The sequence below is a fragment of the Mastigoproctus giganteus genome, chromosome 6 (assembly GCF_048544385.1).
Source record: "Mastigoproctus giganteus isolate SK-2022 chromosome 6, ASM4854438v1, whole genome shotgun sequence".
Classification (NCBI taxonomy): domain Eukaryota; kingdom Metazoa; phylum Arthropoda; class Arachnida; order Uropygi; family Thelyphonidae; genus Mastigoproctus; species Mastigoproctus giganteus.
This window is the reverse complement of record NC_143580.1, coordinates 136,230,948-136,246,589: the sequence shown is the minus strand read 5'-3', so window position 1 is coordinate 136,246,589 and position 15,642 is coordinate 136,230,948. Positions and strand designations below refer to the sequence as shown.

The following is a 15,642-nucleotide window of genomic DNA, read 5'->3' as shown; positions in this document are numbered from 1 at the left end:
GAATGAAGATATATTGCATAAAAGTGCTCAGATTAAATGTGTACACTAGACAAAGATTAAATTACATGTTTCATTTGAAATGGCATCAGTGTGATATATACATAAAAAGATTTTTCAAGCCTATTTGCTCTTTATAGTTATAAGATAATCAAACGATCCGTACACAGTGTGTAAAATTAAAGCTAAAGGAAATAAACCTCTTCCGCTCCTCCCCATTATCCCAGAAAGGAGACTAATATAAAAGGTTGCTATTCCTTTTGAGTATAGTGCATTGGATAATAGCTGCTGGTATAGCATGGAAAGGTCTAGTCTGCAAGTTTTGCAGATTAAAAGCATAGTCTGTCTGCAAAAGCCATCCATAGTTTGTCCATTTCTTTTCAAATCATTTAAAGAGGAAAATATCGGGATTAAGAGAATGAAATGAGTGAAAGATATCAAAGAATCGGCTAACTTTTATCAAAATCAGTATGTATAAAGTGGATAAATACTGCGAAATTGGAGATTTATTGTATGTCTTTGCACAAAAGTAAAGGCTATGAGGCGGCAGTGCATTAGATCTGTAAATTTAAACTATTATATGGTCAGTATACCTGTTTTCTGGATGAACCCCGCACAAACAATTCACGAGGACTACAGCAGCCACGGTTTGAAAAAAAAAAAAAAAAAAAAATCCTCCATATTGTTGGGTTTTTTTCCACTGCGTGGTAAGAAAGCCCAAGCTTTCTTCCATGCCGTCTGGATGGGACCGGAGAGAAAGGATGGACTTTTTCACATACTGAGGCCGAGTGGGTCTCTGGAGAGGATTTATTTGTTTGTCTTTTGCCTGGATAAAATCTAGATTAAAAAAAACTAAAAAAACTAGAGGCTTGGAGTTTTCATCCGGTAAACAGGAAAGCCTACCGATTTGTTGCATAAAATCGGTTGGTTTGATCTATTTCATTCAGCTCACTGGATGAAATACAGATACAATGCGCTAACGCCACATGAGCTTAGTTGCTGCTTAGTTGCTTGCATTTAATGTGGACAGTACAGCTCAGCAACTCTTAGAGGGAGAGGTTCTCACTGATAGCACGGTGGTTAAATTTTCTATCCTTCTACATGGACACGGTTCATGGAAAAAGGCGTGAGCGGTTTCACATCATTTTCTTAGTCGGTGTCGAGCGAGGGTTGCAGTCCCCCACTTTCTGTACATTTGAGCTTTTCATCTACCAAAATAGGCAAACCAACCATAGAAAACATGCATTTTACAAGCGCAATATACTGATGCCTGTTAAAATTAGTTGCGTTGGCGACAAAAATGAAAATAAGCATTGGAGAGAGTGGACTACCAATAAAATGATGTAGATAGATATTCAGATACTTGAAAATTAATCTTTCAAAAATTATGACAACGGAACTGAGTGTGACGAAGGAGAACAGCTAGTCGGATCAGTTCTATCTTCCTTTTATTGTAAACTGGAATTATATAATCATGCTTAAAAGCAAAAAGATAATAATCAATATGAAGACAGTATGTATGGAACAGGATGATCAAAATCGTTATAACAGGAGGACAATCAGTAGAACAGTAAGACTAAAATCGTTAGAACAAGAAGAGAGAATGCATTTGTAAAAGAAGAGGCAGTAAGAGCATCTGGATCAGTAGAATATTAGTAAAATTACTCTGGCATGATTCTGCTGCAACAATAGCATAATCCTAACAGAAAATGTTTCAACAATTGTATATTTTGCTATTAAATCGCTGTTAAAGGAACATTAAAATTATCATTTATAACAAAAATTTAATAATTTATTTTCAAATGATAGCAAGAGATTATACATAACTTTTTAACTCTGTTCTGCGTATTCGCTAAATTCCTGCTAATCAAAATATTTAAAAAAAAAACAAAAATAAAACATATTCCTTATTGATAGAAATTTAGGATGCTAACCACAATATTTTTAAAATTTTTATTTTGAATGAATCGTAATTACGAAGCTAAGAACTTAATTTGAAGATTATAAAGGCATTTACGCTTTCTAAAAGAGCATATCAGTTTATATCTCTTACACTCGACCCTGCTGTTACAATAGGCTGAAAGTGGAGGCAAATGTAAAGCTTGTTCCCACGCAGGTTTCCATCCCTAATCCAGGGGTGGGAACCTGCGGCCTTCAGGCTGGAGCCTTTTGTAATATTTGGTTCGACCTTTTTTTCATATTTGCCTGTACATACCCAAAATGTGATATTATTTTGATAACATAGTTAATACATACTTTCATTTGGTAGGATGGTTCTAAATTTCTGAGCTTTCATGTTACACTTTAATTTTTTTAGCATCGCTTCAGTGAAGTGATGATAAAGAAATATATAGGTGTTCTCAATGACAGATTTAAAGATTTTGAAAAACAGTAAGGTTAGCTTTTCAGCCACATGTGGTTGAAATCTCAAATGCACCTGAAGATTTGCATGACTGAGTGAGCTCTCAGAGCTGACTGAGCTCTCAGAAGACAAGATTATGAAGTGATGTGTTTGGCAGCAAGAAGGATCCCATTTAAATATGGAAGAATGCTTTCGAATATCTACAACTGCGTTAACATACTCATTATTTCTTCTCTTCCTTGGGCACATCCTGTTGTTGTGAATCAACATTTTCACATGTGACTGTAATTAAGATGTGCGTGCGATCATAGATGACAAGCACTCTTATCTGGAAGATCAATTGAAATGGAAGACAGCAGTTCTGGAATAAAATATCAAGTTTTGCATATAATTACCCATACTTCTGGGTATGCTATTTAAATTTTACAGTACTTAAACTGCGATTTTTGATTATGGAAATAATGTGATTAGTTTAAATCTGTTTTATAACATCACTAACATTCAAAATGATGAATTGAAAGATCATTCGTTATTTCTTAACCCTTTACTAAACCCGTTGCTATGGCAGAGACTGATAACTCTTTCTTTGGTAATTACATGTTTTGAATTCGTTAAAATCATTTTGCCTCGTGTGATATGCAGAGATGAAAAGATTGTGAGTTGTGATACTAGTCCATAATGCTGATTCTAATGTCGGCTACGACACGCATCCTTTAATAAAATGGCACTTCCCTTTTCGATTTAACAGAAATCAACTTGATAAATTCTCGTATTTTAAAGGAACATTAAAATTATCATTTATAACAAAAATTTAATAATTTATTTTCAAATGATAGCAAGAGATTATACATAACTTTTTAACTCTGTTCTGCGTATTCGCTAAATTCCTGCTAATCAAAATATTTAAAAAAAAAACAAAAATAAAACATATTCCTTATTGATAGAAATTTAGGATGCTAACCACAATATTTTTAAAATTTTTATTTTGAATGAATCGTAATTACGAAGCTAAGAACTTAATTTGAAGATTATAAAGGCATTTACGCTTTCTAAAAGAGCATTTACTAGAACAGTTTTCATAAACATCGTTAAATTCTTTTTGTATTATCACATTTGTGTGGATTTAGTTAGGCCACCAGTTGTAGCGCCGACCGGGCTAGCCAGGTGGGTAAAGTGCCTGCCTGGCAACCCAAAGGTCGCGGGTTCGATTCCCGCCTCGGGCTTGGATCAAAGTACTGCAAAAAACCTTGGGAGGTGCACTATGGCCACAGAAGCCGATGCGCCAACAACTACCAAACCAAAAAAAAAAAAAAAAAAAACCAGTTGTAGCGAATCTTTCTTTGATGTTTTTAACTTCTCTTCCGGTGGATAATAAAAGCACTCATCAAATATTCGTATAACTTTATTTCTGAACTTGGTTTGTGTTGCTTTATACATGGCGGTCGTCTAGGATTTTAGTGCAACTTGGGAATTTTGTAACCTACATTCGTCTCCTATTTTTATATTACGTATCTGCTTTCTCTCTCTCTCTCTCTCTCTCTCTGTACGCGTGATGTTATTTAAATAGCTGTAGTCCACATGCACTTATTATGGACGCTGTTACTGTCTTTCGCTAGTAAATATTAATTCTAAATATACAGTGGATTTTGAAAGGCCCTTGACAACAACCTTCATGGTCTTGTAGTTACTTGTTGGTATTCTGTGCACATACTGGGTGTGTGCAGCCAAGAATACTAACGAAGATGTGGGCGAGTAAGCTCAACACCCAACAGTGCTGAGAAAGGGCCATACCCATATATCGGTTTTTCTGAGTGGTTTATAGATATCGCTAGCGGAGAGCCAAATGTCTTTATCGATGCCTTCTATATATACAAAGGCACAAGAATCAGCTGCAGATCCTTAAAAATGGATGAAGGCCAAGAAAATATGCCGTCTATGGCATCGCTGTGACTCAGCAGTGTAAGGGATGTGTCAGTAGAGGATGATGCAGTGCTGTACGGTCGATCGTAAACACCAACGTAAAAACTTATTTGAAGAAACAAAAAAATATTTATGTATTAGCATTTAAACTTTACTGAGGCATTAATTAGCAGTGTTTATGTACTGGTGAAATGGAACTCGCATTGTCGAAATAGCTTACTATTTATAGATTCTGTATATAGACTTTGCGAATATTTACTCAAATCATAAATAATAATAGATTTAGTTTCCATTCAAGTTCGTTATCTCAGTTTCATATGTTGATAATATACGAGCAAAGTATAACCCTTATTTGTTCAATTCAGTCCAAAACAAATTTACATTTTATATCAGGGGATTTTTTTTAATTTTTATTTTTGTAAGATGACTGAGTTAGTCAGTTTGGGGCAGCGTTGCATGTTTCCCCCCGCGGAATTCTGTGTGTGTGTGTGTGTGTGTGTGTGTGTGTGTGTGTGTGTGTGTGTGTGTGTGTGTGTGTGTGTGCAAATAATAAATTTGCGGACCATAATACATCTCAGTACGTTAAGAGAAGCGTCCCAATATTTTTGAGAGGGCGATATATTAGTGTTAGTATTGATAACATAATAGCCTGGTTGCTTTGGCGCTTAACATACATCTAACACCCTAGTAAAATATTTGAACACCATCACATTGACTCGTGTTTATTAAAACACGAGTCAATGTGATGGTGGTTTAATATAGGCCGATCTTTGGTCCCTATGACCATCGATTCGTCGTGGAACACTTTCGACCAATTTCGAGCAGGAAGTTGTGGCCATTCTTTCTTCATTGGAATCGCCAGTTTAACTGTAGAAGACGGGCGTATTGGGCTTGCTCTGATTCGGTTGTGGAAACTGAGCCGACCAGACGCGTTGTTGGACTTCGTTTATCTCAAACCAAGCTTGTGCATTATGGAATGATGGAATTACGTGCTGGAGCATGCAGGATTCATTTCATTGAACTGAGATGTGCGGGTACTACTTAATTATCCAAGATTCGGCAGTAATACTTTTTTTTTTTTTGCGAACTGTAACCAATGGTACTATTCCGAACGACGAGAAACAGTCACTGACCCGTGACTCCATCTTCTCTGAACTTCACTATAAGACAGTAAACTTCGAAAGATATCTTTTTCCAGGCATTCTCCATTTCCACAGTCTACGGTGTGATCTGAAGGCTGTGGAAACAATGGAAACAGGTTCTGTTTGCTCAGTAGAACCTGTTTCCATTGTTTCCTGTCTGAACGCTGTTGCAAACGACTCCTGGAGTTCGTTGGCGTGTTGTGGATCATGAATCATTGAGCAGCTGCACCGTCATGAAAACCCATGTTCTGCAGCTCTCTACGTACTGTGTATACAGTTACCTCTAGAGCTCTGTCGTAACGTTTTTCAAGGATATCACCCAGCTCTTTCACAGAGATCGGCTATTTTTGTAAATCAGTCATTTTGGCCTACCTGACCATTTGTTCGCCCTACATCACCAACGTCCTTCCATCTTTTCACTGCATCAGCTACGGTTTGATTTGTTTAGGTTGAACTATGTGGCTGTTGCAAGCAGTGACAAATTGCTGAAATGGCACCTAACAATTCTATACCTTGGAAACGCCATAAGCGCATGCCACCGTAGCTGAGTGGTCACGCGCGATGGTATATAAGTACACGTGCTTTGAGTGACCAGGGTTCAAACCTGTCACTGCTAAATACGGTGATTTTCTTGCATTCTTTCTATTTTGTGAACTCCATTGCCTATATCCTTTTGAAGGTGGATTCCAAAGCAACCAGCAGCGGTAAGAAAAGCGTTGGAATTTTTTTATTCTTCTTATCCTCGCTTAAATACATTCCTGCATTATATTGGCAATATTATGTGTATTAGTGTGTTCAGTGTGCATAATATTAGTGTGTTCAGCGACTTAGGGAAGCTTTAAATTATCTGTATGCATTTCTGTGGAGAGATCGATATTTGCGAGCTGTTTTTTTTTTTTTTTTTTTTTATTCTATTGACGTAATACTTGTATTTGGGAATGAGCAGGAGAAAATAACACTAACTTTTCTTCAGGTGTTCTACATAGGACAAGGGCTAAACGATGACCAGTGGCATGCCATCCAAATCACACGTAGGGGTCAAAGTATGGATGTGAAGGTGGATTCCGAAGCAACCAGTAGAGGTAAGAAACGTTGGAATTTTTAGTTCTTATCCTTGCATAAATATACTAAAAAAACGCACACCAGAACTTTCCGCTCTTTCAGTAATGGATAAAACTAAGATTAACCAAATTCTGACAAAATAAATAAACAAAGTATTTTTAAATGTGAATAACACTAGTTATATCACGTGAATTGTTGTTATCATGCTAATTTGACTGCACAAAGTATTACATTAAGTTAAACTTTCTTACAATGGAATTGATTAATAATTGGCAGCATTTTTGGATCCCATGTCGAATTATGCCATTAGACCTAAGAAAGACGACTTCATCATCAAACACGTCTTTTGTTCAGCTAAAACGATGTGAATTCAGATACCTATTCTGAACTAAGGGCGAATGGACAAAATAATGGAAAAACCTGATATGAAAGTAGCAGTTTTGTAACAACCGTATTACGTATTCATGAATATGCATAAATTCTGATGTTTTTTTTTTTTTTTTTTTTTTTTAGTTTCTTGCAAATAGTACTGTGAAGGAAAGGCGATAAAAGCCGATATTTATTTATTGACGATATAAAAAGGTTCACGAAGAAAATGACCGTCCTACCTGAATTCCAAAGAGGTCAAATTTTTGGTGCATGTTCAGCAGCAGCAATGGCTAAAACTGCTGATTTGTTAAATGTATCCAGAGCAACTGTACTGAAAGTGTAAAGTGTGTTTAGGGTGTCACAGCACCAGGGGTTTCCCCCATCGCATTGCTTTCATTGTATGTGTGAGATAGTTCTCTGTCAAGGCCAGAGGTTTAAAAGTATGTGGCCAATATACGTTTAGTGTTGTGTACCGTTGTTCTTCTGGCTATTTAGCTTTATTTTGAGCCCCTGTGGGAACGTTTCCACACTTTACCCAGGGAGGCCGACCTGGTACCCAATAGATTTATATTTACTCTTGTAGGCCCTGCCACCTAGTTTCCTGAGATTTTAGTGGCAAGGACCTTAAAAAAATGGGGTTGTTCGTTTGCTAATTTGGCCGAAAGATTTAAGGAAAACGTTTTGCGCGAATTTTGGTAGTGGGCTGTAATCTAGAAAATTTTTAGGGCTTGTTCTGTCGGTGAAAAATTAGATTGAGGAGGAGACTGAAGGCTAGGGAAACAGAGAAATACGGGGACAATAGAGTAAACATCTCCGAAAGCGGTCAGTGGGGACGAGCCCCACCAGGAGAAAGTAAGGGGGAAGGCAGGATGCGCCCCTTCGCCCGGTGGAGAGGGAAGAAAGTGAGCCGGATTAGCGTTCCCGGCTCTGATCGCCTAATGGCTTTTGGCAGCATTGCTGTGAGGGGGGGGGCGAGAAACCGTCTCCCCCTGCCAGGGGATAGGGGGTGTGAAGCGGACTTGGTAAAGTACCAAGTTTCATCGCCGACGTGTGGGCAGCAAGCTGCAGGTTCAGGCACTGTCATGGACCTGGTTTGGTGGAGTCAATTTTGGTAGAGTCCTTCTTGGGCTGGTGCCCGTCCGTGATATAATGTGTCACTTGTTATATCTTCGATGTCAGTTCCTGTCTGGTTGCGAATACAATCCTTGCGGGCGGTCTGCTGGATTTGTGGACCCAGATTCTGTTCGCTGCACTTCCATTGTGTTGGAATAATCGCTGGATAGTCGTGGTTGTGGTGTTGGTTAGTGGACCGCCACGGTCCACTGCAATGAGAGCCCTCCGCCTCGCGAACAGGGCCAGCGTGTAGTCAGAGAAGGCCTGGTACTCTTCACTGGTATCCAGGAGATGGTGTTCCTGGTCGTTTGGTAGATACTGTATTTTTGTGATAAGGGCACCGCGGAGGTCGTCATAGAGCTGGCAGTCGTGCATGAGGTGCTGCCAGCTCTCCCTCCCCCGCAGATGCAAGTGGGGTCTTCTTGAATTCCAAGTGGTGTTTAGCGCTCCATGTCCAGTAAGGAGGTAGGTTGTCTGGAGCCCCCATAGAAAACCAGGGTGGTGAATTTGGGTAGACCCGGCTGACGTTATGGATAAATTTCCTTGTGATTTCACTTGTATGTGAGGCGGCCCATCTATCTTGTCACGCCCGCTGCAGGTGAGCATGAAGCCTTTTCTTCTCTGTAGTCTTGTTGTTGGTGAGGTCAATAGAAGTCCAGGCAAGTCTGTGGGGTGCCGTTATCCAGGTGGTGCAGGAGGCCACGACTTACAATCTCTAGGCCCAATGGTAGGAGATCAGCGAGAACTTGGACGGCGTGAGTGCTTACCGTGAGGCAGGCATAGGTAGTGGTCAGCAGGATCGATTTTTGAATCGAATCGATGATTCTTTTATTAACGGTGGTTGTGGCTTGGTGGTATCACGCGCCAGATGCGTAAGTAACTATGGGAATGAAGATGGTCTTGTAAAACAGGTGGAGAACGCGTCGGCCTAGACCCCAATCCCTGTGGATGACCCTGGCTACAAGGACAGTGTAGCGTCTGATTTTTTGAACTGTACTGAAAGTGATGTCTGTATTCACCAAATACGTAAAAACAAAATCTGATAGGACGATCTGTGGTGGCAGAAAGTCTAAGCTGACTGAAAAGCATTGTAGCTCGAAAACATAAAACTACTACCTCAAAAACTGCACTACTTAACGTGAGTATCGGCAAGAATTTCATAAAGCTGAAATTTCATAAAGCAGGACCGCTTTGACAAGCCACTCGTTACTGACGGTAATGCTTGAAGAAGAATACAATGGTGCAAGGAGCAAAAAACTGGACACTTGATGATTGGAAACGTAATTTTTCAGACGAATCATCGTTCACACTTTTTAACATCAAGGAGAGTTTACATTTGCCGAATATGAAAGGAAGCGCACCATCCTGACTGTATGGTGCCAACTGCCAAACATAGCGGAGGATCAACGATGGTTTCGGCATCAATATATTGTTATTCTTTAGATCCTATCATTACCCAGAACGGGCGGATTATTTCCACTAATCACCTTGACATCACACAGTGCAAACATAGTTTCACACAAACATGCCATTATAATCTTTAAACATGCCATGTTTCAAGATGACAATACAGACAGCCTTCAATCTTGGTTTGAGGAGAATGAAACTGAGGCTAAGCATCCCCCGTGGTCTGCATAATTACCAGACCTAAATGTTATTGAGCCACTGTGAATTTATTTGGAGAGGAGAGTGAGAAGCAGATTTCCTCCGCCTTCATCACTTAAAGAGCTTGAAGCATTCCTCCATGAAGAATGCTACATATTCCTCTTAAGACAATTCTCGATTTATTTGAATCTATTCCACGTAGAAAATAAGCTATTTTAAAAGCAAAGGATAGCCCACCACCATAATTGGTGCATACCCATGACACTTATCACGGGTGTTTCTATTAATTTCCATCCCTGTACAAAAGGCATGTTTAAACTTCACACAAGTTATGCTTAAGGACCCGTCCCTGCATCTGCATTGACGAAGTCACGGTGTGCTGATTTACCTTCGTATATTTATAAATTACATTTTTATTTTGCATTAATTAAATTATCATTATTTATGCACTACGAGTATTGCAGAGTATTATTGTCATTACTAGATGTTATTATCACGTAAAATATCTTACTGTTATAGAGAGCTAGCTTTCTCAAAATACTTATGTTACTGAGGTGTTCATCCCCTGGAACATCCTGCTATTTCGGAATAAGTGTACGTTTTAACTTGTAAATAAAACTAAAAAAAAAAAAAAAAAGAACTGATATTAATGAAACCAAAATTACTCAAAAGTTAGCTTGATTATGAAGTATGCAGAGAACTGCATAAGGACAAGAAAAAGGAAGGGTGTAGTCCACATTAGTGCGCATTTTTTCTTGCAAACATCAGTAAAAGTAAGAGATTTGGCTTTAGTATATTTCTGTATGTATCTTAGTGGGTTTAGGCCTGATGACAAGATTCAACATGGAACCCAGAAATGTCGCCAATAATATTGTGCACAATGAATTTCACTTGATAACAATAGTTCACATGGTTTAAGTAGTGTTATTCACATTTCAAATGAATTCATTATAAAGAACCACGGAATGTCCTTCACTTAACACATTAAATAAAAATAAATTTTGAAAATAAAACTTCTAGTGTAAAAATAAAAATTACATTGAAAAATATAAATATTTGGTTATTTTTATTAATTCATTCCATATGTAACGTAAAGTTCTAAAATTATGAAAATCAGAATTCCGTGTTGGTACATTTGGAAATTGAGTTTTTAAACTTCTTTTTTTTTGTTTTTTTAGTTTTAACTTATTTATTGCATTATTAAGAAAAAGTTTATATTTTTTCATGCAGATTTAGTAATTTCATTGTCTGTGTATTGTTAGAGTATATTATAAATTATATCGAACGAACATGAAACTAAATCCTGTCATTTTTGGTACTTGCCTTGCATCCATTTGTTGGCAATAAAATGAAGTTATTGTAATGAAATATTGCTTAAAAAGAGATCTGTCGAAACCCAGAATTGAACTACTCACCTAAAAATAAAAAAAAAACACACAATGAAATGTAGTATAGATAAAAAATAACTTGGGCGAACTCGATCTGAGTACACTTGTTTTGATACAATACAAAAGCTTTAAAAAAATTAACTGTATAAAAGTTTTAAGGGCACCCCCTCTTCTAACATCGCTGCAACCCTTTATTAATCATTTACTGAAACACAGTGAGGAGAACTCATTGTACTCTACATAATGCAACCTTCAGTAACATTTATATCCTCGTTGAAAAAAGATGAAGATGATGAAATACGATAAGGAAAATTTAATGAAAAGCTGGCGTTGCTCTTGGTGGGACTTGCACTAAATATGTGTTCAGAGTGCCTTCCATTATGCCAAAGGAGCAATTACTCTTTGGAATAATAGATGGCGCCACATCCTTATAAAACTGGAATGTTGAAAAGTGTATAATATATATGACCGATGAAAGTTTTATAGTAATAATTATACAAGAGTCAAAGTAGTGCCACCCATTCTTATAATGGTTGGAATAACACAAAGAAGAAAAAATTAAGAGAATCAAGATCCACGTTAATGTAACCTTGAGGTTTAGAATGTCCTGATGTTTTAATTTATGAATAAACGACGTGGAATAAGTAATCATAACTATAGCCACATTATCCTCTCAAATTCGGTACTATTTATAACAAATATTAACTATTTAAATATGTATTAATAAATGCATTATTTAAAAAGGATTTTGTTTGTAATAAAACTTGTCCCACATTTTCTGAAATATTTTTAAAACAAAGCCCCACTTCGGCTTCAAAGCGACAAAATGATAGGGGGTTCGACCCCCTTTTACTTCATGAAAATCTGTGTTGTTGGCAAGGTAGTCAAATGAGTGAATTTGAGATATTCCCTCCATGCATAACTGCATATTGAATTCAGAAAAATGCGCATCGTTTAGAGCTCACACCAATAAGATCATTGCCAGTGTCTTATTGTTGCTTTGCTATATCCACCATATTAATTTATTTCCAGAACTAAGTGGTCAGCACATAACTCTAGACTTTCACTCTATGCACATCGGAGCCGTCACCCCCGATAGAAGCGTGACTTTCTCTGCATTGAATCCAACCAAAGACATGGCAAACTTCATTGGGCATATGCAACATTTGATATTCAACGGTAACCACTTTTTTGATATGGTGCGCAGCGGACAAATGACGAACTTCAAGGTAAGAAATTTCTTTTTGACACAGTTCATTATGAACAACAGATATAAATAATAGGTCTTAAAATATGTGTTACGTTTTAATATTATTTCTAAAGAAATAAAATTTGTAAATCAATGAGTAATATGTTCTGTTGAAGGTTATAATGCATTTATTTATCACCTTAGTTAAGGATTCTTTGAAACTCTCTCCCAGACTTTTCAAAAGTTTGTAATATAATAAGAACCAGGGATGCCACACCCATCAGGAAGATTCGTGGGCCGCACCAACCGGTTCTCATAATCCTCTCACAGTAATTCATCTACAGCACAGTAGGGTGAAATTACTGAATTATACGCACATTAAACATTTTAGTGTATTAACTATTGCACAGCAAATCCCGATGTTCTGATTAGCGATATCTATAAAAAATTCTTATAATTTATAGATTTTTATTTATATTTTGTGAACTTTACAATAAATTAATGAATTATCACTGAGCAGTAGTGGAATTTACTAGCAAATTTATTTAAGATTTCGATGAAATATATATAAAATCTGTCCCATTTATCCATGAATTTAATATGTAATAACTATAAGATCTTAATAGTAAATGACTAGGAAAAACTATTATCACTTCACTGATCTTTAATAGTCAAAAATGTACGAGAAATTAATCATATTCGCTTTAAAATGTATTTTTTATGAAAGCTTTTAAAGCACACGACTAATATGAACACGTATTGTAGCATTCCAGCCATAAACATGGCGTTCAACGTCGGATGCATTCTTTTCATGAGATTTTCCTGCCACTTTTTCAAATGAAAAAGTGGCAGACACTAATTCAAAATGACCAATAGTTTTGTGCATTTATTTCAAAGCCAAAGTTAGCTCATAGCAATATTTTTTTATTTATCGAGCCTTACTTATCAAGCCAATAAACAGCCTGAATAGAAACCATACAGAGTATTCTAAGAAAGTTTGTTGGCGGAAATTTTATATCTTTTATTTAGTATACTTTTTAATGTTTTAATGTGATTTTGGAAACTTCGGGCAGACCGTGTTGAATATCATGCCAGCTTTTTGTGATACCCCCTGATATAGACCATAAAGAAAGGAAAGCGTGTAAAATAGTTCCTAAAAGTGATACTAAGGTTAAATTGGTATTTTATGCAGTAAGTATGGAAATAAGATATTGTAGATGTGTTAGTAAAAGCTGGTGATTACAGAGCAGCAGAGAAATTCAACGTAGTACTTGGAACGGAGAATCGTGCATTGTTGGGTAGTGAATCTTTGTTACTGCAACAGCAGCTCCTTGGCTTTGCTTCAGGCATTTATCCGTCCAAAGAAACTGAGAAACTTCGCATATAACAGTGGTTGTGATCGCTGCCCTCCATATATCTGTGATAAAGGCAAAGTTCTAACTCTGTCAAGAGAGCAGAAATTTTTATCTTTTTTTTTTTTTCACATCGTTTCTTGGGTATTCAAGTGAGTATTGCACAGTTCCCCCCCTTCTCTAGAAAATCGAGTTTTTTATTCAGAAAAAAATGGCACATTGATCATAGAACATTCACAATTTACTGATGCAGTATACGGACGTATCCTCTTATTTTTGGCTGCTTTGGCCCAAAAACAACAAGCGATTGAAAAGACGAGCGCTTCCACAAACCGGCTTGCTCAACATGATAATGTTTGGGACGACAGACATTTTGCTTAAAACTCATCGAAAAGGATGGCAACCAACGGTGAATTTTATCATTGTTGTGTTCGGCAGCAGCAAGCGATTGGTATGCGTCATCTGATACCAGGTGATTTCACGAAAACTGAACATTAGTAAAATCGGCTTATGACAAAATACACCTCCCAGCTCTTTTTACCATTCTGAAATACTACTTCGGTCTGGCAGATACCTTACTTCAAATTTTGAAGTCTATTTTACTTCCCAGACACCTGTCTGTGACCCACAATGACTTTCAAGTAACTATTGACGTCTCAAGAGGCATCCCGCAAGGAAGCGTACTGTCAGCTATCCTGTTTGCAGCAGTTTTGGAGCCTTTCCTTGCTCAGAATCCAAACTTCGTCTCTTATGCCGACGATCTGATGTTCTACATGAGCTCAGATCATAAATCATCAGATTCATGATATCAACCAACAAGCTTCTAGGCAGATATTGAGCTTGGAAAGTTATCTTGCCACAATTGGACTGCATCTGAGCCCTTCCAAATCGGCGCAATTGACGATAACCAAGAAGTTTATTGGAGGCTTGAAGTGGTGAAACCCATGTTTAGTCTCTAGAGCAAAGTTTCCGGCATTCCCCTCTCCCCATACTTCTCCTTCAACCCATGCACGGTACTAAGTACTATAGGTTTTGATACCTTTCGTGTTTGGGGTTTTCATAAAAAAAAAAAAAAAAAAAGAAAGTCAAAAATGATATCAAAATCTTTGTTAGTGGGGAACCGGTGCAAAAGGTGACCTCTCATGCTGATCTTGGCCTCACCTGGGATGCTGGGCTCACATTTCAGCCTCACTTTGTCAGGATGAAGCAGAAGACGTTCGCTGCTCTTTGGGCAGTGCGTCAAGAGCTCGTCGGTGTGCATCAGCCAGCGCTGCTTGTTCGACACATCCTGAGGTGTATTACGCCTATTCCTCTCTATGCTTCAGAAATTTGGTCGTCTGCCCCTGCCTCATACCTTCAGAAGTATCTCAGTTTGGAGTACTTGTTGCTTAGATGGATGAACAGGGTGGTAGGCCACCCCCTAACTATCTCCAGATCTATCCTACAAGCAAATCTGGGCACCACTCCCTGGAGACATATCATCATGACAAAAAATATCCTCACGCTTGCACAGCTTATAACAAGGCGAATTGATGCCCCATCTGTATCCACATTAATCTCTGGCCCGAGGAGAGCAAGAGGGGAGCACCCCAACTCCTGTCTCCCTCTGCGTCTTACGTTGTCAAGCATTGATTCCCTGAGGAACATGTTTCCAGCCAATTGTCTTCGGATCTTCAATAAATTTAGGATCCACCCTGATAGGTTCTGTGAAGACAAGCCCTACAGGAAGGAAATCCTCAAGAACTGCTACCAGATAATGAATCTATAATACTCACTTGCTCCTGGACATGACTGACTTGTTTTTTTTTTGTTTTTTTTTTTAAATTTGCCTATTTGTATATGACAAAGACTTTTTGTCTCCATGCAATCATATATTTTGTATATTATTGTATATTTAATCCTGTAAAAGTCTCGGGTCGAGCACGCATGTACTCTTGTTTATTGTACATTGTGTTCCTCGCACCTTAGTCTGTAAATATTCACACCCTTCTGTCACAGAGTCGTCCCGGGGTGACCCAAGGTTTCTTGGGAAATAAACTGATTTTAATAATAATAATAATAATAATAAAATGCTACGAAATACCTAACCCCTTGATCTACAGAAACATAAAGACTTTGTTCTCTAGTTTCTGGCGAGAATGGA

The 15,642-nt window shown here is 37.7% G+C and overlaps 1 protein-coding gene across 3 annotated transcripts in view; it reads left to right on the top strand.

Annotated features, from left to right (window-relative positions):
• LOC150084598 (neurexin 1-like) overlaps positions 1–15,642 on the top strand; it is a 264,465-nt gene that overhangs the window by 214,690 nt on the left and 34,133 nt on the right. For all 3 annotated transcript variants that reach the window (XM_090376505.1, XM_090376507.1, XM_090376506.1), the window contains 2 exons: positions 6,395–6,503; positions 11,991–12,187. In XM_090376505.1, the coding sequence (XP_090232631.1) occupies positions 6,395–6,503; positions 11,991–12,187 (306 nt within the window). The remainder of the gene's footprint in view (positions 1–6,394; positions 6,504–11,990; positions 12,188–15,642) is intronic.